Source organism: Schistocerca nitens, chromosome 12, assembly GCF_023898315.1.
Source record: "Schistocerca nitens isolate TAMUIC-IGC-003100 chromosome 12, iqSchNite1.1, whole genome shotgun sequence".
Lineage (NCBI taxonomy): Eukaryota > Metazoa > Arthropoda > Insecta > Orthoptera > Acrididae > Schistocerca > Schistocerca nitens.
The window spans coordinates 135903326-135928338 of record NC_064625.1 but is presented as its reverse complement, the minus strand read 5'-3'; the positions used below and the strand labels follow the sequence as shown (position 1 = coordinate 135928338).

The following is a 25013-nucleotide window of genomic DNA, read 5'->3' as shown; positions in this document are numbered from 1 at the left end:
AACTCGCCCAGCGCTTTGGACGAAACCTGGTCACTGTGCGGCGGCCACTGTATGAAGATATTACCTACTGGTGACAACTGAAAATTTGTGCTAGACTAGGAATCGATCCCATAGCTCCCATTTGTCATGAGTGGTTGCCTTAACCACTTTGACTGTCTGAGCAAGCTCACAAGACTGACCCAGACTTCCATATTTCACACTTTCGACGGCCCCATCGCTGCCTCGACCCAAAAAGGGACGAATGCAATACTAGTGTTAAATCTCCTATATACCCTGTGGCGGGAATCTAGGAAAAGTTGCGAGCGACGGGGTTGTAGACAGGATGACATGTGGAAGTTTCGATGAGTGCTGGAAGTGTGATCAGATTGCCGAAGAGTACAGTATTGTCACCAATATTGTTTCTTCAGCCACTGCCAGAAATAATGACAGTTTAACGTACAGAATCTGATGGCATTCGTATGCAGTGACGGGCTGCTGTAAGTTTGTAAGACAGAATCAGAAAATTAGTGAGTGGCCATATGAGCATGTCGGATTCCTCGTCGTCAACTGGCTCTTGAACAACGCTGACATTCCTACCGTTACAGGTGACAAGAAATGGTGTCTTTATTCGCATGTAAGGAAAAGAAAGGAGCGTTTAAGCCTAGGCGTAGCAGCAACTCTCAGTAGCTGCTCGCATCCACAAATGATAAAACATCCGGTGGAACAGCCACGGTGTGATGTACCACGAATTGCTTCCCCAAGGTGTAACCACCACTGCTGAGATTTATTGTCAACAACCGAGACGTCTTGCAAACGGAATCGCAGAACATGACTAGAAGACCGCGTGAAGTGATGCAACTCCACGAGAACGCTCGCCCACATCCTGCTAGAGTGACAGAGGACGCGCGGTGTATCCGCGTGGTCTTAGGCGCCTTGCCACGGTTCGCGCAGCTCCCCCCGTCGGCGGTTCGAGTGCTCCCTCGTGCATGGGTGTGTGTGTAGTCCTTCAAATGCTTCAAATGGCTCCAAGCACTATGGGACATAACATCTGAGGTCATCAGTCCCCTAGAACTTACAAGGGAACCTCCCCATCGCACCCCCCTCAGATTTAGTTATAAATTGACGCAGTGGATAGGACTTGAAAAACTGAACACAGATCAATCGAGAAAACAGGAAGAAGTTGTGTGAAACTATGAAAAAATAAGCAAAATATACAAACTGAGTAGTCCATGTGTAAGATAGGCAACATCAAGGACAGTGTGAGCTTAGGAGCGCCGTGGTCCCGTGGTTAGCGTGAGCAGCTGCGGATCGAGAGGTCCTTGGTTCGAGTCCTCTCTCTAGTGAAAATTTTACTTTTTTTATTTTCGCAAAGTTACGATCTGTCCGTTGATTCATTGACGTCTCTGTTCACTGTAATAAGTTTAGTGTCTGTGTTTTGCGAGCGCACCTCAAAACCGTGCGATTAGTAGACGAAAGGACGTGCCTCTCCAATAGGAACCGAAAACATTTGATCGCAAGGTCATAGGTCAACCGATTCCTCCACAGGAAAACACGTCTGATATATTCTACACGACACTGGTGACGGCATGTGCGTCACATGACAGGAATATGTTGTCGACCCACCTAACTTGCACCTAGCCCGATTTAGGTTTTCTTGTGGATGTGATAATCACTCCCAAAAAAGTGATGAAAACATAAGAGTTTGTCACATAAACTGCAACAAATGAATGCAACAGTTTCACAGTCGCACAGTTTTCCCTGTGCTCTGTCAAAACATATGTTTTTTATGTTTTCAAATGTTTCCGTGTGTAGACCGTCAAATCCTGCATATGTCCAAGCAAATCTAAACATGTCGTGGAATTTTGAAGAGCGAAGTTGATTATGTGTGAGTGCCTGAACTTTAATAATTGTCTGAAAATAAAAAATTAAACTTTTCACTCGAAAGAAGATTTGAACTGAAGACCTCTCGTTCCGCAGTTGCTCACGCTAAGCACGGGACCATGGCGGTCGCAAGCTCACTCTCTCCTAGATGTTGCCAACCTTGCGCATGGCCTACTCAGTTTGTATATTTTGCTCATTTTTTTCATAGTTCCACACAACTTCTTCCTGTTTTCTCGATTGATCTGTGTTCAGTTTTTCAAGGCCTATCCCTGTGCCAACTTATAACTAAATCTGAGGGGGGTGCGATGGGGAGGTTCCCTTGTTAGAACTACTTAAACCTAACTAACCTAAAGACATCACACACATCCATGCCCGAGACAGGATTCGAACCTGCGACGGTATCAGCAGCGCGGTTCCGGACTGAAGCGCCTACAACCGCTCGGCCACAGCAGGCGGCTGTTGTCCTTAGCGTAAGTTACATTAAGCAGTGTGTAAGGCTAGGGACCGATGACCTCAGCAGTTTGGTCCCATACGAACAAATCACAAATTTCCAAAAATTTCCTGACCAAAAAACACTGTACAGGAGTTGGGTTAGGAAGTCATTTCGCATCCACGCCCCCCAGATTTTCACCTTTTCGGTTCTCTATCGGACAACCTTCAAAAATTTTCTTTCAGGATGAAAATGTGCTCTGAACATGGTTTAGTGAGTTCTTTACTCAAAATCACGTCATTTCTACAGTCGTCGAAACCAAAAGTTACCCATCGTTGGCAGACTGTTGTAAATAATGAAGGAGAATATGTTATTGATGACTAAAGTCTTTGTTATGTGTGTCTGTTATGTTTATCAAAGACTATGAACTTGTGCACCAATCTAATACATGTTGGATGTACTCCAATCTTTGTTTTCCCCTGTAGTTTTTATTCTCTATGGCTCGCTCTAATGCCGTGGAAATTATTCCCTGATGTCTTAACGCATGTGCTGCCAACTTGTCTCTTCTTCTTGTCAATCTTTTACACGTCTTCCTCTCCTTGTCAGTTCTGTAGAGAAAATCCTTATTGCTTACCTTATCAACCCTCCTTGTATGGTACCACATCTCAAACGTTTCGATTCTCTTATCTTCCAGTTTTCCCACAGTCCGTGGTTCACTGCCACACAATGCTATGCTCCAAACGTACGTTCTCAGAAATCTCATTCCTAAATTAAGCTCCAAGTTCATTACTAGTAAACTTGTGTAAGCCAGGAGCGCCATCTTTGCCTGTGTGCTAGTCTGCTTTTTTAAATCTTCCTTGCTTCGTCCATAACGTGTTATTTGTCTTCTAAGATAGCACAACACCGTAATGTCTACTTCGTGGCCACCAATTTTGACGTTAAGTTTATCGCTAATGCTGTGCTGATTACATTGCTCTTTCCAGTCGACATGTTCTGTAATTCTAATTTTCACCACATCCGCTTTCGTATCACTGATGTCCTTGTACTCTTATTTTAATCCCAGTCTTAAACCTTCCTTTTATTTCCGTCATTGTTTGTCTGATGTATAGAGTAATCACTTTTGGCTAAATACTACATTCCTGACTTACACCCTTTTTATCAGGGCACTTCGTTATTCATATACAATTATAATTGTTCCCTCTTCGTTCTTGTACATATCGTATATTACCTGTCTTCGCTTGTAATTTGTTGCTATTTTTCTCAGAATTTTGAAACATCTTGCAATATTTTACGCGGCCGATGGATGCTACGAGGATGTCTTTATTTTTCTTAACTCTTGCTTCCGTTATCAATTGGAACGCCAGAATTGCTTATCTGGTGCCTATAACTTCCCAAAACCTATAAATGGCCTACCGGTTGAGTAATTATTTCAATAAAAATCAATTTTTAATATGACCTTTATCGGGCTAAAAGCATAAAATAATTTCTCCTACCTCGTACAGCTTCTTAACACCACGCACTGTGAATTTTTAATAGCTGTGGAAACACCTGTAACATTTATAATGAAAAGCGGAGGAGCATGCAGTATTAATAGTAAGGAGGTTAATTATTCGTGCATCACTTATGTATTGCATTCACGTGTGAAAGTTTTCAGTCGATTCCAAACACTCTCATTAGATGATAACAGAGGGGTTTGGTAAAATTCAGGTTTACTCTTTTCATGTGAATCAAACAATACATTGCTTCCTCCCAGGTGTATCTTGCAATAATTCCTTGAAGGTAAGAATTTGAGATCACATGGAGGATTACAACCAATCTTTCTTGCCCCAAACCATTCCTGACTGGAACAAGAAAAAATGGGGAATTGGCAGTGGTAAACAGAGTACCCTCCGCCACACACCAGACAAGGAGGCAGGTTAATATTGTATTGCCATCCAGTTCTGAGCTATGTTGAAGAGGGAAGTGTCAAACAAAGTACCCTCCGCCAGACACCTGAGAAGAAAAAGGATAAATATTCATCTTTTTTATTTGCAGCTCCTTGTATTGGCCGTGTTTGCAGTTAAAAATTTTTTGGATGTGAGGTCCACCAGTTATGCAAAACACCATTTTTCTCAGTACATGTTTCGGCATCACTGTGCCATCATCAGTGGGTTTTCGTTTTTATTTATTCTTTACTCCAAATATAAGGAATAAATAAAAACGAAAAACCCACTGATGATGGCGCAGTGGTGCCGAAACATGTTTAGGTTCTGAGAAAAACGATGTTTTGCATAACTGGCGGACCTCACATCAAAGAAAAAAAAGGGGGGTTAATATTGCTTCGTCAACCATTTGTGATCTATGGTGAAAGTTCCAAGTATCTAGTTCATTGGGAAGATGGTTAAAAACAATTGAAAATTTGTGCAAAAGGCTCACAGACGACCTAGTAACAGAAAAAAAGTCTTGAGAACTGGGGGCCACAGAGGAAATCGTTGTGGCGAGTCGCATCAGACCATTCAGAAGATTGGTGACCATTAGACAAAAGAAAAGATGTCAAACTCCTCACCTGAAATGCCTGCTGAAGAGGCTGATCCAGCTGAGGCCTCAAAACTCTTCCTCCACCTGCTGACGATGCCTGGGATGCGAATTGATGGGGACTTCCTCTTCCTCCGGACTCCACCGTCCCGGTCTCTCTTCTTCTGGAAGCTGCAGCGCACGTCCCACAGTTGCTTCCAATGGGACACCCTCTTCTGTGCCGCCGATGGAGGTACCTTGCTGGGTACCGGGACAGCAGCGAGGCAGCTGGCTGCACTGCTGTGGTCAATTGGCGGTTCCATACCAGCTAAGTCTGCTGGGTGCTGACCTACTCCAGTGATAACTCCATCTGTTGATCCCGGCGTTTCCTTGACTTCAGAAATGGGTACCAGTTCATTCGTATGCATCATTTTTATTGCAGGTTCAGACGCAGTGGCATTTTCCATACTCTCATCCATGTCCTTGGCATCTGGAATGGTGACCTCGCTATCCTGTGGTGCTCGAACTTCTGCTTCCCCATTGACATCCAAAATATCTGGTGTCGGAGTGGCACCAATGACACAAATGGTGACATTGCTAGTTCTAACCATGGGGGTAGTATCTTCATCTTTCACAGGTACATCACCTGGAATGGATGCATCCGATGTAACAGCCACAACAGCTTCTTTGCCCTCTGTATTTACACAACTCTGGCTTCCTCCAACGTCAGTGTCTGGAAACTGAGTGCTATCAGTTACTAGCAAATTATTTCGTATTACAATATCTTGTACAGGAATTACAGTTTCATCTATATCATTCCCAGAAGTAGCAGTGAGTACTTCCTCAGTTTCATCATTGAAAACGTTTGCAGGAGTTTCATTGCCTATACCTTTGGAACTGGCCAGCTTGACAGACTCCAGATTGCAATTCCCATCGGCAGAAGTCGTGACGCTGAATTTCTCATTAGAACGAGACGTCCCATCTGCACTCTCTGACAGAATGCTCGATGACACGTCGCCGTCAGTGTCCAGCATCGCTTGGCTGTTAGAGGGACTCCCATCGCTGCTAGCGCCACTCTTGTCCTCTCTGGACCTCATCCCGTGCTTCCTGCCGGATGTCTTTGTCCGTGACTCAGGTCGAGGCCTTCCAGATGCGTCACTCGCAGCCACAGCCTTCGTCACGTCTAAGTCAGTGTCGTCGTAGTAAATAAGCCTCCTCCTGCGCGGTCGAGTTTTAACTTGGGTCTCGCCGGACACCTCCGAATCGCTGAAGACCTGTCGGTCTATCTGTGGTGGGAACGCTGTATACAGATTGTCTACGAGGTCCGCGTCCTCTATGACTATTATAGGAACGCTTAATTCCCTTTCGAGATGACTTCTCACTGACTCTACAGCAGAGTTGCCGACACTGGAAATACCTTTTTCTGGTGGACTCGTGGCACACGGATCACCTTCACCAGTACCTCGACACCCCTGCGGCGACATATCACGAGAATCGTCACTGGGAGTAGCTGACCTCTCATTGTCAGCTAGAGACGCATTGTCAGAACTCTTGTTATCTGAATCGTCAAACGAGTCTGGGCTTTTGTTTGAGGATGAGAAAGTGGACTTTGATGCTTGGGTGATGGATGGACTCGCTTTCTTCTCCTCTTGCAAGCCTTCAGCTTTCACAGCAGATTGTCCTCCCGTGGCAGGAGCCACTGTCTTATTCCCATCGTGTCCTCCATCTTCTCCCTCCTCAGCAATTGGTCCCATCGGAGGTGGTCCCGGTGACAGCACCCTGGGGTAGTACCTAACAGGCGTGCTCTCACCCTCTCTCCACTCTGACTCATCGTCGCTGTCGTCCTGATAGCCCCAGATTTCCCTCTCAGCTGGCCCCATGAAGCCACTTTCTCCAGTGTGTCCCTTGTCGTCGCTGGTGAACTTCTGAAAGGGCTTGCACCTCCCTGGCAGGTCAGATTTGACCCCATTATGTGCTGGAGACGATTTGTTTCTCGGAACACCACTGATGCTGCTTACGTCAGGGCTGCGGTGCAGTGAATTGTGCAAGTCGTCTGTGCTCATGTAGCCAGAGTCACCAGTATCGCCAGCTCTCTGTTCCTCGCCTGAGTTGTACTGCCCTTCGGGTGTCGACTGGTAGTCATTTGCGTCCTCCGATGAAGCTCTTCCTGCAGCACTTCCAGTGTTATCGTACTGACCCGATGCGCTGTCGGAGTTCTCCTGGGCTGCCCGTTCGTTTTGGAGACGTGCCCGCTCCAGTCCATCCTCAAACTGGCGCAGGGCTTCCTCTAGGCTGGGGGCGGAGATAACCGAGTCAAAGTCAACCAATGAGTCGTCAAACGCGTTGACAGGACTGCAGACGCCACTCCTACCTGATGGTGGACCCAAAGGCACGTCTGATGGCCACAGATGGAACTCTGCATCATCCTCATCTGCAAGAAGCAATGGTTTAGGCGTGGGCTGGGAATCGATCGAATCAGGTAACTGTGGATTATCACCAGAAACTGCACCTTCCCCATCTTTCTCCTTTCCAGCTATCTCATTAGCTTTCTCAGATTTTTTCACATTTTCTTTGGACTCTTTCATCACCAGTTTATCTTCCTTGCCTGTCATCCTCTGTTCACCTTTTCTCCCTTTGTCTTCTTCCGGTCCCTCTCTGAGTTCATTCTCTTCCTCAGACTTCTTCTTCTCAATTTCCACCTCTTCCATCTCTTCGATCACTAGCTTATTTTCTTCACTTGTCACCCACTCCTCCCCCTTCTCCTCTTTCTCACTTTTCACTCTCTTTACTTCTCTAATCTCAGTCTCATCTTTAGAATTCTTATTCTCATTTTCTGCCTGCTCCACCTCTTTTGTCACTAACTTATCTCTCTCACATGTCACTCTTTCTTTCCCTTTAAATTCATTCTCTTCTATTTCTTCCCCTTTTATCTCATTCTCTCCTTTAGAATTTTTCTTCCCATTTTCTAATTCTTCTACCTTTTCTGTCACCATTTTCTTATATTCCTCACCTTCCTCCTTGTCATTCTCAGTCACTATTTTCCCTTTCTCCACTAGATCTGTGGTCTCATATATTCCCTTAGAATTATTGCTTCTATTTTCTGACTCGTCCATATCCGATTGCTCTGTCTCCTTACATTCCTCAGCCTTTTCTACTACCTCCATTTCTATATTTCCCATCTGTTTCTCATTGACAATTACTTTTTGCTCTTCCATATTTACATTCTCTATTCCTGTTTGAGCCATTACACCGGCTGTGGTCTCCTCTCCCACTACCTCTTTTTCATCTATTTCCTTCTGAGCCAATTCTTTTTCTGTTGTCTGTTTCTCGCCCTCCTGTTGACCATTTACTTCTTCACTGGCCAATTCATTCACGCCTATACCTTTCTGAGACGAGTATTGAGTGTCTCTGGAAACCTGAACTTGCTTACTTTCGGTTTCTTCTTTCTCTTCAGTTTGTAGAACTGGAGGTACTTTATGTGGATTACCATCTTCAGCGTTGCCCTGTTGCTCAAGAGCTGGTATAACGTTCTGTTTTAACATGCTATCATGCTGTTGATCCATATCAGTCGTTACTTCTGATTCCCCAGTGTGTATTTTATCTTCCGCTAACTTTGCCTCCTGAGAACCACGTGCCAATATCAGAGGCTGCTCTCTTTCTGCAGCAATTTCAGAGGAACCAGTATAACTTCCAGTAAGTTCAACGCTTTGTTTAGTGGAACGTTCTTTGTCTTCGCCATTGTCAGGAATTCCACCAACAACGTCTGTTTTTCTGTCATCAACATGCGGGGCCTCTGGTGCAACTGATTCAGAACATGTCATTAGTTTATCATCTCGTCTTGACAGTAGCAGATCTTTGTTGGTTCCTGAATGTTCCACCACTTTTTCAGCTAGAAAACAGTCGAACTGGCTATCGAAGAAGTTAGTGCCAGGCTGCATCAAGCTTCCCGCAGGTAATGTGAAGTTCAGAATGTCGTCGGACGCACCTCCACTAGCATTGTTTTCGTTTTCTTCACTTACCAGAAAAGGGACGCTATTTTCAAACGAGTCTTTGGGCCCATAGTTTTGTCTCTGACATAAAGAATTATCTTGGCTCTCACTGGTATCAATGCCAAAATCGATTAACACTCCACACGTTTCGTTATTTTCTTGCGCGGCACTGCTGTACTCCCCATTCTCTGTCTCAAGTTTGGAGGGTAGTACAGCAGCATTGTTGTTGAAGGAAGAGCTGATAGGGTGTGCCATGAAAGGATGGGCACCTCCACTGGACAATGTTTCAGCGTGTGTAATTCCTTCGCTGAAACTTTCTGTTACGAGCTCATCCATCAATACATCAGACGTTGCGACCTGAGCAGTTTGAGTGTCATCTGATGTCGTTTCTCCATGCTGTTCTTCTGCGATAGTATCGCCAACATTTGTATCCCTTGTCTGAATAATCTGATCAGATGGCGATTCAGGTCGCTCCATTTTACTGCTGTGTACTTCCACTTCGTCTACAACCCTATTATTGGTTGTATTCGTAGCCTGTGCAGATGGTAATTCGAGCATTGTCGTTTCGCCATCAATTGCTTTAGAAACTGATTTATATGTCGATTCTTCACTATGCTTTTCCACATGCACGACTTCTAGACGCACATCATATGATCTTCCAGCTGCCTCTTGCTCGCTTTCTTCTCCCGCCTCCCGCTCGACCACGTAGTCTTTTGGAACTTCAGCCACTGGATATGCACACGGTGCAGTTAATGGAGACAAGCTTAAGTCCGCATCATCAGCGACATTTCCTTCGTTCATGTTTCCAGCAAGAGGCTGTTCTCCACCTGTTTCTCGAACAATATCAATAGTTATGGACGAGGCTTCTGATTTTATAGTTTCGCCCACAGAACCTGCAATAGCCATTACTGTATCCGTTACCATTTCTCCAGAGCTCTGGATCTTCTCGTGACTATAGCACTCTGACACCTCTTCTACAACGTTTGATGCTTTCTCAGTAGAAGAGGCCTCAGTGTCTTCGCTTTCTCCACTGTAGGCCGATTCATCAGCAAGCCCCAACGTATCCTTACAGTATAGGTCTTTGTCTTCAGGTTGTGATGACTTCTTTTCTGCTCCAGCATATGCAAAGTTGGGACTGAAAACGCAGCCCTGACTATGAGGACCATTTTGTTGACTATTTAAGTAACTTTCTTCTCTCGCCATCTCAGTAGATGGCTCAAATGGGTCTGATACCGAAGCACGAAGTACTACAACGACTTTTTCTGCTGTACCCAGTAACCCAGATACTTCTACTTCATTATCTGCTTCGCTTCGTTGAACGTCATCTGCCTGCGTGCTAACAGTGTCATGAAACTTCAGTTCGCTTCCCATCGTCCAATCATTCCTGTGCTCACTCTGATCACTGGAAATGGACAGTTTACCCCCCAATGCTTCCAGATCGCAGTTCTCAGAATTTTCTTCATGTCGTTCACTGCTGAATTTTTCATCAGTCGTTTCACAAGCATCTTTAAAAGTCTGAACTGCAGTTAGTTTTTCCGCTCTGAATTCTTGTGGTGACTCAGTAGAAGCAGCGGTGGGAGCTGAAAGGTAGCTCTCATCACCACATTCGACGTTGAACGGAGGTGCTGGTTGTGGTTGCGATTCCCCATTGGGCTTAGTGACAGGGGCCAGTACAGTAATTTCCTTATGATGTTCACCATTTTGGTCCTCTACAGTTGTCGTCATAAATGCATCCAAACATTGTCGTCCAATCTCCGTCTCCTCATTACTGCTTGTCTCGTGTGCACTATTATTTTCTTCTATATCATCCTCAGTTTCTGTGCTTCTCAGGTGTGCTTCTTGCAAATGGGGTAAACCAGACGCACTGTCATCATTAGAGAATTCATTTAGTGCTGTCGGTTCCATGTCAGCCTGCGATGGACCACACTCAGATGAGGAGGTGACAGTTTGAGGCAGCGACTCGTTGACGGGTGCAGTTCGCGACTTCCTGCTTTCATTCAACTGCTCTACAGATTCTGCTTCGTCATCAGTGTGGAGGCTTTCGTACAGTTCCTCGAACAGCTCATCAGCACTCGTCTGTACAACCGTGTCCGCCAGAACAGACGACTGGTAAATCAGATCGATGTCGTCGTCCGTCAGAACTTCTACACGTGACTCCTCATCTGGGTTCTTGATCGCCGAGTCCTGTATGCTGGAGGACTGTACTTCATCTTCCAGTCTCACTGGATACTGAGATGCGATATTTCTGCTACCACTTGATCCTGGCTCACTGGACAGATTTTGGGACCCTGATACTATGTCGAGCGAAACAAGGTGGTGAACATCGGGATCGAGGTCTCCAGAGTCATCCCCTGCCATTTTCGTTTGGAACTGATGTGCTACGTCTTTGCTGACACTCGAACCCAAAGTTGTGCAAGCTGCAGTTTTGTCCCATTCGCTGGACTTCTTTTGAGACTCCAGTATAGTTTGGGACCCTTGTACATCCAGTGAAACAGATTGGTGGACACTGGATGTGAGGTCTGCCACACCAGAGTGTGCATCAACTGGAAGACTCACAGGAAGGTCTGAATGATCTGGTTGTTCCGCAGTAGCATGCCTTCCCAGTTGCGAATGAGATATAAAGTCGTCGATGGATTCTACTGAATCTTCTGAGAAGATCCTGAAAACTTCGTCAATAAGCTTCTCCTCGTCTATCTGTGACAGAGAACCACTGTGGTGGAACTCTGGTCGGCATGTGTCTCCCACAGGATTGTCTTGCTCTAGACTCATAGTTGATGGGTCTTCTCGGTCAACTGTGTTAATCTCTTTAAATATTGATCGTTGTAATCCTTCTGTTGACTGTGGCGTATCAGGATGGACAGTATTTTGACCCAGTTTATCGTTTGGTGGAGAGCTGTTGTACTCGGTATCAGATCGTTGTGCAAATGCTGTCAACAAAGGGGTCTTCTTGGCTGTGTCACTATCTATACTGAACTCTGGAACATTCTCTCCATGTGTTTTTTCCAGCAATGTTCTGTCACAGTGGGCGCCGTCCAGTTGTTCCGACACTTTCTCAGGTTCATCTTCAGTACTGTCCTCAGTAGTCAAGAAGGTGCAGGGAGAATCAGGTCTACAGGACGACAAGTTGTTGTAAGCTTCTACTCCGTTTTTGGCTGTGTGTTCATCTGGCTTGATGTAATGGACGCATAAATGGATCTTCTTCGTGGTCGGCACTTCTTCTGATGAGAGTGGTGGTTGTTTTTCAAACACAGCAATTCTATTTCGTACGATACCAGGGATGACGTCAGTTTCTTCTGTGGGCGTCGGCAGATCTGGTTTTTGCACTAGAGGGACCTTTTTACTATCTGGTTGAGATGTGTCTGTAGGGGACAAGTTTCGTCGGCTTCTACATCTGGCATGCTTATCAGTCGCTGCTGATTCGTTGTTCAGGACTGGAACTGGGGTTGTGGTCTCCATCTGCAGGTGCTGTGTAACAGCTCTGTTCCCAACATACTGGTATGAAAATGGGCCAGTGGGCTCCGTGGGTGGGCTATACCCTTGCACCTCTTTCTGGATGCCATCATCTAGGCTGCTGTGCCCACTTCTGTAACTCTTGGACGCAATACTGATTTTGGCGTCTGGAACGCTCTCAGGAGTCCATTCAGCCCTGAGTGAGGCAGTTTTGGGGTCAACGCTAGGTATGTCATGCTTCTGGGCATCACGTTCTTCACCAACTCCTCCTTTCAGCCCTGGTAAGTCCCTCACGTGGTCGTCCACCTGCTTTCCCTGTTGCTCACTGTTGGAGGTTGGCCCTTCAGCAGTGCATTCTAAAGACTGCAGGGCGTGGTCTCCTTCCCTAGGGAGGGCTGTCCTATCCTTGCAGCGGCTGCGGGCAAAGTACGTCCTGCCCTTGCCAGCCAATCCTTCGTTGGGCTCCGCGTCCTCCAGCTCCGATATAGCGTTCAGCCCAGAGGCGTCTCCCGGGCAGCTGTCGATGCCATAGCGGACGCTGGATGGTGCTGAGGACGGACGCCTGCAAAAAGAGTGAATTCTCCATCAATTTCATGTAAAAGGAACCAGCAGAATGCGAAATTTCAGAATTTCAAATTGCATTATTTAGCAGTTGTTTGTATCGATTTTTGCTGTCTTCACGAATGTGTGAAATGATGACAGTTCTAAAATAACGTCGCCTTCACCTTTGTAGGAGATCAGTGATCTCGACGTGCAAATAAATTTCTTCACTAGAATGAAATTTTCGCTCTACAGCGGAGTGTGCGCTGATATGAAACTTCCTGGCAGACATCGAAGTCATTAGAGGCGGAGCACACACTCGGAGTTTGTCAAGACGAGGAAGGAAATCGGCGGTGCGCTGTCAAAGGAACTATCCCAGCATTTTCTTGGACCGATTTAGGGAGGCGCCACAAAGGACTATCCTATTATCGAGGTGGAGACATCATTAACTCACTGTGCGATCCCTTAACAGACCCCCCTCCTCCCAATAATTCCTCTCCCAGCAGGTTAAACTTCCCCAAGTTAATGTTCCCATCCATCCCACTAAAACCTCTCCCTGCAAGTTAATCTTATGTATTCCTTGCAGCAGCAAGTCTCTGTGTCGAATCGACCAACAAAACTGTATCCCTACAATCCCACTCTGTCGTTTAATACTGTGGCGAAATCCAAGCCACAAACGCACAAGAACCGTCCCACCATTTACAAAGTCGATTGTGGGGAAAACATCGGAAAGTTGTGTGGATGATTGGATGAAGGTCAGAAGCCAAGAATGCCGATCATGGATATCATTTGGGACTCACTAAAAACCTGCTGCCTCAGGTTCAGTTAATTCAAAGTATAATTACTTAGTAATTTAATTTAATTACTTAATAATTTGTTCTTGTCATCTTCATCTCATGGCATGGTCCCTTTATAGATTTCTTGTAGCTGTAACAAGTCTTATCAAACTGATCAGGAGGCCGGAGCACTATTGTCAAGTCTTGGCGTCCAATACTTTAGAAAAACCCAACCCAAGGACGTGACAACCTTCCTATCAATTACAATGTCTGTCTAACGAAACCAGAAAAGGATTAAATGTAGATGGCTGGATAAAGGTTTGAACTGAAGCCTAAAAAATGTGGATATTGTGTTAGACTGAGTGGTGATTTACTGCGTTATTCAAGTTAAGCAATATCGAAGACAACTTCACATCTCGCATGAGGTAATTTGTCATTTGATGTAGGGGATTCCTCCCAAAACAAACACGTCTTCCTCTCAAATAGGTGAACAGGCTGGCCAGTTCTTCGGCAAAGTCCAAGGTAGGGGTTCTTCAGGACCTTCCCAGCACTTACAAGTTGTTTTAGGAAAGCTGAAATGTGTGTATGACTAGATGAGGCTGAAAACAACCCATTGCAATTTGGGTATCACTTGGGATGCTGGCAGGGGTTTAGACTTTTAGAGGGTCCAGATGAGTGGGACAGAGAGCCTCACCTGTCTGCATCAGCCGGGACGCCAGCCTTGAGGGTGCAAATAGCGGAGCGCACGAGGCGGTCCGTGTCGTTGCTGATGCGGACTGGTCGGCCGTTGAGGAGGTGCTCGGCGGCGGACAGGATCTCGAGGCTCTGGCGGCGGGGCTCCTGCTGGCGCAGCAGCAGGCTGCACAGGCCCAGGATGCGCCGGTAGCGCTGCCGCTGCAGACCACACTCCCCCTCCTCCTGTGGGCACACAGTCAGTCAGGGGCCTCAGTCCGTGGTGGGATCGTGGCCCAAAATCCCAACTGAAAGTCTGTGGAGAAGACTGGTATACAGGGTTATATACACCTCTAGTTAGGGGCCTCAGAACATATTGGAACCATGGCCCAAAATACTAGCCAAAGGGTGATGATGTGGAGAAAACTGGTATATGGAGGTATTCACACCTCTATTAAGGGACCTCATGGCGTGGTGTGGATATAACCAAAAATCCCAACCGAGGCTGAGGCCATGGAGAACACTGCTGTACATAGGTATTCATACCTACAGTCAGGGACCTCAGGACATGGAGCCATGGGACGAAATCCAAACCAAAGGGTGAAGCTGTTGGGCAGGCTTGTTTACAGAGGTACTCATGCCTGCAGTTAAAAATGTTAGAACACGGTGGAGTCATTGCCTGAAATATTGGCCGAAGGAGATAGAGAAGACTGGTATGCAGGGTTATACACAACTCTAGTCAGGGACCTCATATTGGAACCATGGCCCAAAATGCTAGCCAAAGGGTGATGCTGTGGAGGAAACTCTCATCTCTAATAAGACACCTCAAAGCATGGCGTGAATAACCCAAAATCAAAACTGAGGGTGGAGTAGTGAAGAACACTGCTGCACATAGGTTTTCATAACTTCCAGTCAGGGAGCTCAGAATATGGAGCCATAGGTCAAAATCTGAACCAAACGATGAAGCTGTTATGAAGGCTTGTTTGCAGAACTAGTTAAACCTCCAGTTACAGATCTCAGAACAGGATGGAGCCATAGCCTGAAACATCGGCTGAGGGAGACAGAGAAGACTGGTATACAGGATCATACACAACTTCAGTCAGGGACCTCATAGCATATTGGAACTATGGCCCAAAATACTAGCCAAAGGGTGATGCTGTGGAGGAAACTGGTATAAGGAAGTATTCACATCTCTAACAAGAGACCTCAAAGCATGGTGTAGCTATAACCCAAAAGGGTGAGGCTATGGAGAACACTGGTGTACATAGGTTTTCATGCCTCCAGTCAGGAACCTCAGAATATGGAGCCATGGGTCGAAACCCCATCCAAATACTGAAGCCATTGTAAAGGCTTGTTTATAGAGGTACTCACACCCTCAGTTAAGGCTCTCAGAACAGCCTGAAATATTGGTCAAAGCAGAGGCCATACATAAGTCTGATATACAGCATTATACCCAACTCTAGTTAGGGACCTCTGAACATATTGGAACCATGCCCCAAATACTAGCCAAAGGGTGATCCTGTGGAGATAACTGGTATAAGGAGGTATTCGCACCCTTATTAAGGAACCTCACGGCATGGTGTGGATACAACTCAAAATCCCAGCCAAGACAGAGGCTGTGGAGGACACTGCCATACATAAGTATTCACGGCTACAGTCAGGGACCTCAAAATATGGAGCCATTGGCCGAAATCCCAACCAAAGAATGAAGCTGTTGTGAAGGCTTGTGAACAGAGGTACTCATGCCTCTAGTTAGGGATTACAGAATGCGATGGGACAATAGCCCGAAATATTGGCCAAAGGAGAGGCCACACAGAAGACAGGTATAAAAGGGTATGGATGTCCGTAGTCAGGGAAATCGGTGCCCAATGTGGCCACAGCCCAGAATACTGGCCAAAAGCGCAGGGTGGCCAGAACACTGCTATACATGAATGTTCACACCTCCAGTCAGAGAGCACAAAGCATAGTCAGGGCATCACCAGGTATAAAAGGGTATGGATGTCCGTAGTCAGGGAAATCAGTGCCCAATGTGGCCACAGCCCAGAATAGTGGCCAAAAGCGCAGGGTGGGCAGAACACTGCTATACATGAATGTTCACACCTCCAGTCAGAGAGCACAAAGCATAGTCAGGGCATCACCAGGTATAAAAGGGTATGGATGTCGTTAGTCAGGGAAATCGGTGCCAAATGTGGCCACAGCCCAGAATACTGGCCAAAAGCGCAGGGTGGCCAGAACACTGCTATACATGAATGTTCACACCTCCAGTCAGAGAGCACAAAGCATAGTCAGGGCATCACCAGGTATAAAAGGGTATGGATGTCCGTAGTCAGGGAAATCGGTGCTCAATGTGGCCACAGCCCAGAATACTGGCCAAAAGCGCAGGGTGGCCAGAACTCTCCTATGCATGAATGTTCACACCTCCAGTCAGAGAGCACAAAGCATAGTCAGGGCATCACCAGGTATAAAAGGGTATGGATGTCCTTAGTCAGGGAAATCGGTGCCCAATGTGGCCACAGCCCAGAATACTGGCCAAAAGCGCAGGGTGGCCAGAACACTGCTATACATGAATGTTCACACCTCCAGTCAGAGAGCACAAAGCATAGTCAGGGCATCACCAGGTATAAAAGGGTATGGATGTCCGTAGTCAGGGAAATCGGTGCCCAATGTGGCCACAGCCCAGAATACTGGCCAAAAGCGCAGGGTGGCCAGAACACTGCTATACATGAATGTTCACACCTCCAGTCAGAGAGCACAAAGCATAGTCAGGGCATCACCAGGTATAAAAGGGTATGGATGTCCTTAGTCAGGGAAATCGGTGCCAAATGTGGCCACAGCCCAGAATACTGGCCAAAAGCGCAGGGTGGCCAGAACACTGCTATACATGAATGTTCACACCTCCAGTCAGAGAGCACAAAGCGTAGTCAGGGCATCACCAGGTATAAAAGGGTATGGATGTCCTTAGTCAGGGAAATCGGTGCCCAATGTGGCCACAGCCCAGAATACTGGCCAAAAGCGCAGGGTGGCCAGAACACTGCTATGCATGAATGTTCACACCTCCAGTCAGAGAGCACAAAGCATAGTCAGGGCATCACCAGGTATAAAAGGGTATGGATGTCCTTAGTCAGGGAAATCGGTGCCCAATGTGGCCACAGCCCAGAATACTGGCCAAAAGCGCAGGGTGGCCAGAACACTGCTATACATGAATGTTCACACCTCCAGTCAGAGAGCACAAAGCATAGTCAGGGCATCACCAGGTATAAAAGGGTATGGATGTCCTTAGTCAGGGAAATCGGTGCCCAATGTGGCCACAGCCCAGAATACTGGCCAAAAGCGCAGGGTGGCCAGAACACTGCTATGCATGAATGTTCACACCTCCAGTCAGAGAGCACAAAGCATAGTCAGGGCATCACCAGGTATGAAAGGGTATGGATGTCCTTAGTCAGGGAAATCGGTGCCCAATGTGGCCACAGCCCAGAATACTGGCCAAAAGCGCAGGGTGGCCAGAACACTGCTACGCATGAATGTTCACACCTCCAGTCAGAGAGCACAAAGCATAGTCAGGGCATCACCAGGTATAAAAGGGTATGGATGTCCTTAGTCAGGGAAATCGGTGCCCAATGTGGCCACAGCCCAGAATACTGGCCAAAAGCGCAGGGTGGCCAGAACACTGCTATACATGAATGTTCACACCTCCAGTCAGAGAGCACAAAGCATAGTCAGGGCATCACCAGGTATAAAAGGGTATGGATGTCATTAGTCAGGGAAATCGGTGCCCAATGTGGCCACAGCCCAGAATACTGGCCAAAAGCGCAGGGTGGCCAGAACACTGCTATACATGAATGTTCACACCTCCAGTCAGAGAGCACAAAGCGTAGTCAGGGCATCACCAGGTATAAAAGGGTATGGATGTCCTTAGTCAGGGAAATCGGTGCCCAATGTGGCCACAGCCCAGAATACTGGCCAAAAGCGCAGGGTGGCCAGAACACTGCTATGCATGAATGTTCACACCTCCAGTCAGAGAGCACAAAGCATAGTCAGGGCATCACCAGGTATGAAAGGGTATGGATGTCCTTAGTCAGGGAAATCGGTGCCCAATGTGGCCACAGCCCAGAATACTGGCCAAAAGCGCAGGGTGGCCAGAACACTGCTACGCATGAATGTTCACACCTCCAGTCAGAGAGCACAAAGCATAGTCAGGGCATCACCAGGTATAAAAGGGTATGGATGTCCTTAGTCAGGGAAATCGGTGCCCAATGTGGCCACAGCCCAGAATACTGGCCAAAAGCGCAGGGTGGCCAGAACACTGCTATACATGAATGTTCACACCTCCAGTCAGAGAGCACAAAGCATAGTCAGGGCATCACCTGGAATACTGGGCACTGGCATGGAGGAAACAGGTGCACAGGGATTTTGAAAATGCAGGGAACACCTGGACTCAGTATCACCAGACTGAAACTGCAGTATTTCCACGTGTATCGTAAATGTTGACTAAAATTTCATCATAATGGGTGCATCAGACAAGAAAAAAATCGACTTCGCCAGATGGTGTAAGTGCATGACAACTGTTGGGTATAGCTAACATTTCTGGAACCTGGCAGGTTCTCAAGAGTGCGAGCATGTGCATGGTGTTACCATCTTTCAGACTTTGGCAAAGGTCGAATATCGACAGGGAGGAGCTGGGAACAGGTCACCAGTAGCCTACTATAGTGCAATCTACATCTACTCTGCAATTCACAATTGAGTGCCTCACAGAGGGTTTATCCGAAATGACACCAGACACACTGGTGACAAGATGGATGCAGGCCATCAATGTGGCAAGAAGAGTGCGAATATGTCTTTCGAGGAGCACTGGAGCATCAGATGGCAGAAGAGTTGTTGGACTGCCTCTGACGAATAGACAGATGAACGAGTAGACAGATGACAGCAACAAAAATCTGGGGAGAGGGTACAGGCTGAAAGACAGCACAGACTTCTCGTAGCTGGGATTACACCTCGAGATGCTGCCCCTCGTTTTCAACTGACAATACACTACAGGCGACACAGAATTGTGATATGTAGAGCCAGAGTCCGCTGGTATTGAAACGTATTCTGTGACGGTTGGCAATGATTCTCGCCGCTCCGCGTAGCCGCGCGGTCTTAGGCGCCTTGTCACGGTCCGCGCAGCTCCTCTCCCGTCGGAGGTTCGAGTCCTCCCTCGGGGCTGTGTGTGTGTGTGTTGTCCATAGCGTTCTTTTTTTTTGGTCGTCAGTCTACTGACTGGTTTGATGCGGCCCGCCACGGATTCCTTTCCTGTGCTAACCTCTTCATCTCAGAGTAGCACTTGCAACCTACGTCCTCAATTATTTGCTTGACGTATTCCAATCTCTGTCTTCCTCTACAGTTTTTTCCCTCCACAGCTCCCTCTAGTACCATGCAAGTCATTCCCTCATGTCTTAGCAGATGTCCTATCATGCTGTCCCTTCTCCTTATCAGTGTTTTCCATATATTCCTTTCCTCTCCGATTCTGCATAGAACCTCCTCATTCCTTACCTTATCAGTCCACCTAATTTTCAACATTCGTCTATAGCACCACATCTCAAATGCTTCGATTCTCTTCTGTTCCAGTTTTCCCACAGTCCATGTTTCACTACTATACAATGCTGTACTCCAGACGTACATCCTCAGAAATTTCTTCCTCAAATTAAGGCCGGTATTTGATATTAGTAGACTTCTCTTGGCCAGAAATGCCTTTTTTGCCATAGCGAGTCTGCTTTTGATGTCCTCCTTGCTCCGCCCGTCATTGGTTATTTTACTGCCTAGGTAGCAGAATTCCTTAACTCCATTGACTTCGTGACCATCAATCCTGATGTTAAGTTTCTCGCTGTTCTCGTTTCTACTACTTCTCATTACCCTCGTCTTTCTCCGATTTACTCTCAAACAATACTGTGTACTCATTAGACTGTTCATTCCGTTCAGCAGATCATTTAATTCTTCTTCACTTTCACTCAGGATAGCAATGTCATCAGCGAATCGTATCATTGATATCCTTTCGCCTTGTATTTTAATTCCACTCGTGAACCTTTCTTTTATTTCCATAATTGCTTCCTCGATGTACAGATTGAAGAGTAGGGGCGAAAGGCTACAGCCTTGTCTTACACCCTTCTTGATACGAGCACTTCGTTCTTGATCGTCCACTCTTATTATATCCTCCTGGTTGTTGTACATATTGTATATGACCCGTCTCTCCCTATAGCTTACCCCTACTTTTTTCAGAATCTCGAACAGCTTGCACCATTTTATATTGTCGAACGCTTTTTCCAGGTCGACAGATCCTATGAAAGTGTCCTGATTTTTCTTTAGCCTTGCTTCCATTATTAGCCGTAACGTCAGAATTGCCTCTCTCGTCTCTTTACTTTTCCTAAAGCCAAACTGATAGTCACCTAGCGCATTCTCAATTTTATTTTCCAGTCTTCTGTATATTATTCTTGTAAGCAGCTTCGATGCATGAGCTGTTAAGCTGACTGTGCGACAATTCTCGCACTTGTCAGCTCTTGCTGTCTTCGGAATTGTGTGGATGATGCTTTTCCGAAAGTTAGATGGTATGTCGCCAGACTCATATATTCTACACGCCAACGTGAATAGCCGTTTTGTTGCCACTTCCCCCAATGATTTTAGAAATTCTGATGGAATGTTATCTATCCCTTCAGCCTTATTTGACCGTAAGTCCTCCAAAGCTCTTTTAAATTCCGATTCTAACACTGGATCCCCTATCTCTTCTAAATCGACTCCTGTTTCTTTTTCTATCACATCAGACAAATCTTCACCCTCATAGAGGCTTTCAATGTATAGCGTAAGTTAGTTTAAATTAGATTAAGTAGTGTGCAAGCTTAGGGAGCGATGACCTAAGCAGTTTGGTCCAGTAAGATCTTACCACAAATTTACAATTTACAATGATTCTCACTTTTGTTTTTGGCGATCAAACCGGCGCCAACGCATCTAAAGATGACCTGGTGAAGCATGATGGGAAACAGTTGTTGTCGAGATCATTAATTATTCAGTTTCCAGAACCAGGTGTGGTCGGTTGTCGGAAATGGAAAGGGAACTGATGTGGTAATAGTTAAACGCTCGCCATTATGCGGGAAGATTACTAAACCCTGTTTTTATATAATTCATGACCACAGTACGAAATGAAACGCTTCAACAGGATGTGTGCCGCAAGTATCTAGAGGAACGGAAGGTTCCAAATGATTGGAAAAGAGCACAGGTAGTCCCAGTCCTGAAGAAGGGTCGTCGAGCAGAAGCGCAAAACTATAGACCTATATCTCTGACGTCGATCTGTTGTAGAATTTCAGAACATGTTTTTTGCTCGCGTATCATGTCGTTTCTGGAAACCCAGAATCTACTCTGTAGGAATCAACATGGATTCCGGAAACAGCGATCGTGTGAGATCCAACTCGCTTTATTTGTTCATGAGACCCAGAAAATATTAGATACAGACTCCCAGGTAGATGCTATTTTCCTTGATTTCCGAAAGGCGTTCGATACAGTTCCGCACTGTCGCCTCATAAATAAAGTAAGAGCCTACGGAATATCGGACCAGCTGTGTGGCTGGATTGAAGAGTTTTCAGCAAACAGAACACAGCATGTTGTTCCCAATGGAGAGACGTCTACAGACGTTAAGGTAACCTCTGGCGTGCCACAGGGGAGTGTTATGGGACCATTGCTTTTCACAATATATATAAATGACCTAGTAGATAGTGTCGGAAGGTCCATGCGGCTTTTCGCGGATGATGCAGTAGTATACAGAGAAGTTGCAGCATTAGAAAATTGCAGCGAAATGCAGGAAGATCTGCAGAGGATAGGCACTTGTTGCAGGGAGTCGCAACTGACCCTTAACATAGACAAATGTAATGTATTGCGAATACATAGAAAGAAGGATCCTTTATTGTATATGATAGCGGAACAAACACTGGTAGCAGTTACTTCTGTAAAATATCTGGGAGTATGAGTACGGAACGATTTGAAGTGGAATGATCATATAAAATTAATTGTTGGTAAGGCGGGTACCAGGTTGAGATTCACTGGGAGAGTTCTTAGGAAATGTAGTCCATCAACAAAGGAGGTGGCTTACAAAACGCTCGTTCGACCTGTACTTGAGTATTGCTCATCAGTGTGGGATCCGTACCAGGTCGGGTTGACGGAGGAGATAGAGAAGATCCAAAGAAGAGCGGCGCGTTTCGTCACAGGGTTATCTGATAAGCGTGATAGCGTCACGGAAATGTTTAGCAAGCTCAAGTGGCAGACTCTGCAAGAGAGGCGCTCTGCATCGTGGTGTAGCTTGCTGTCCAGGTTTCGAGAGGGTGCGTTTCTGTATGAGGTATCGAATATATTGCTTCCCCCTACTCATACCTCCCGGGGAGATCACGAATGTAAAATTAGAGAGATTCGAGCGCGCACGGAGGCTTTCCGGCAGTCGTTCTTCCCGCGAACCATACGCGACTGGAACAGGAAAGGGAGGTAATGACAATGGCACGTAAAGTGCCCTCCGCCACACACCGTTGGGTGGCTTGCGGAGTATAAATGTAGATGTAGATGTAGATGTAGGAAGACAGGAGGATAGGGAAGCCTACAAGACTGCAAAAAAGATGGCAGAAACAGGAGTGGCAAAAGTAAAAGATGAGGCAATGGTAGAGGTGTATGGAGAGCTGGAAAGAAGACAGACCGGCACGCAACTCCTACGGACTGCTAAAGCAAGAGATAAGGCGACCAAGGACATAACATCAATGAGGCAAATAAAGGAAGAATCAGGTGCAGTGTTACACGACCTTGAGAAAATACTGAATAGATGGTGGGAGTACTCTGAAAGGCTATTGAATGAGGAAAATGTACGAGGAAAAAATGAGGATGGAGATATAGATGAAGGAATGACCCACAGTATAAGTAGGGAAGAAGTCGAACACGCGATGAAGGAAATGAAAAATGGGAAGGCCCTAGGGGCAGACCAAACCCCAATAGAAGCATGGCAAAGTCTGGGAGAACAGGGAACTGATATTCTCTGGGACCTAATGCAGAAGATCTGGAAAGGAGGAACAATGCCACATGCCTGGACAAGCAGTATACTGGTTCTCCTACATAAGGGGAAAGGCGATATAGAAATTGTGGTAATTATAGAGGGATAAAACTGATGTGCCATACAATGAAGATCTTGGAAAGGACAATTGAGAAGAGGTTGCGTCTTGCAACTGAAGTATGTGAAGAACAGTTTGGGTTTATGCCGGGAAGAGGAACAAAATGGTTCAAATGGCTCTGAGCACTATGGGACTTAACATCTATGGTCATCAGTCCCCTAGAACTTAGAACTACTTAAACCTAACCTAAGGACATCACACAACACCCAGTCATCACGAGACAGAGAAAATCCCTGACCCCGCCGGGAATCGAGCCCGGGCGCGGGAAGCAAGAACGCTACCGCACGACCACGAGCTGCGGACGAAGAGGAACAACCGACGCAATATTTACACTAAGGCAACTGATGCCTTTATCGATCTTGAGAAGGCATATGACACAGTCCCGAGGCAAGAGATATGGGGATGTCTGAGAAGTAAATGCCTGCCATAAAAATACACTCCTGGAAATTGAAATAAGAACACCGTGAATTCATTGTCCCAGGAAGGGGAAACTTTATTGACACATTCCTGGGGTCAGATACATCACATGATCACACTGACAGAACTACAGGCACATGGACACAGGCAACAGAGCATGCACAATGTCGGCACTAGTACAGTGTATATCCACCTTTCGCAGCAATGCAGGCTGCTATTCTCCCATGGAGACGATCGTAGAGATGCTGGATGTAGTCCTGTGGAACGGCTTGCCATGCCATTTCCACCTGGCGCCTCAGTTGGACCAGTGTTCGTGCTGGACGTGCAGACCGCGTGAGACGACGCTGCATCCAGTCCCAAACATGCTCAATGGGGGACAGATCCGGAGATCTTGCTGGCCAGGGTAGTTGACTTACACCTTCTAGAGCACGTTGGGTGGCACGGGATACATGCGGACGTGCATTGTCCTGTTGGAACAGCAAGTTCCCTTGCCGGTCTAGGAATGGTAGAACGATGGGTTCGATGACGGTTTGGATGTACCGTGCACTATTCAGTGTCCCCTCGACGATCACCAGTGGTGTACGGCCAGTGTAGGAGATCGCTCCCCACACCATGATGCCGGGTGTTGGCCCTGTGTGCCTCGGTCGTATGCAGTCCTGATTGTGGCGCTCACCTGCACGGCGCCAAACACGCATACGACCATCATTGGCACCAAGGCAGAAGCGACTCTCATCGCTGAAGACGACACGTCTCCATTCGTCCCTCCATTCACGCCTGTCGCGACACCACTGGAGGCGGGCTGCACGATGTTGGGGCGTGAGCGGAAGACGGCCTAACGGTGTGCGGGACCGTAGCCCAGCTTCATGGAGACGGTTGCGAATGGTCCTCGCCGATACCCCAGGAGCAACAGTGTCCCTAATTTGCTGGGAAGTGGCGGTGCGGTCCCCTACGGCACTGCGTTTTATCCTACGGTCTTGGCGTGCATCCGTGCGTCGCTGCGGTCCGGTCCCAGGTCGACGGGCACGTGCACCTTCCGCCGACCACTGGCGACAACATCGATGTACTGTGGAGACCTCACGCCCCACGTGTTGAGCAATTCGGCGGTACGTCCACCCGGCCTCCCGCATGCCCACTATACGCCCTCGCTCAAAGTCCGTCAACTGCACATACGGTTCACGTCCACGCTGTCACGGCATGCTACCAGTGTTAAAAACTGCGA

At 46.8% G+C, this 25013-nt stretch overlaps 1 protein-coding gene across 1 annotated transcript in view; it reads right to left on the bottom strand.

The window, feature by feature from the left end:
• LOC126214962 (uncharacterized) overlaps positions 1-12228 on the bottom strand; it is a 118477-nt gene extending 106249 nt beyond the window's left edge. The window contains exon 1 of the mRNA XM_049941597.1: positions 4836-12228. Coding sequence (XP_049797554.1) covers positions 4836-12228 — 7393 coding nt within the window. The remainder of the gene's footprint in view (positions 1-4835) is intronic.
• Positions 12229-25013: the final 12785 nt, after the last annotated feature.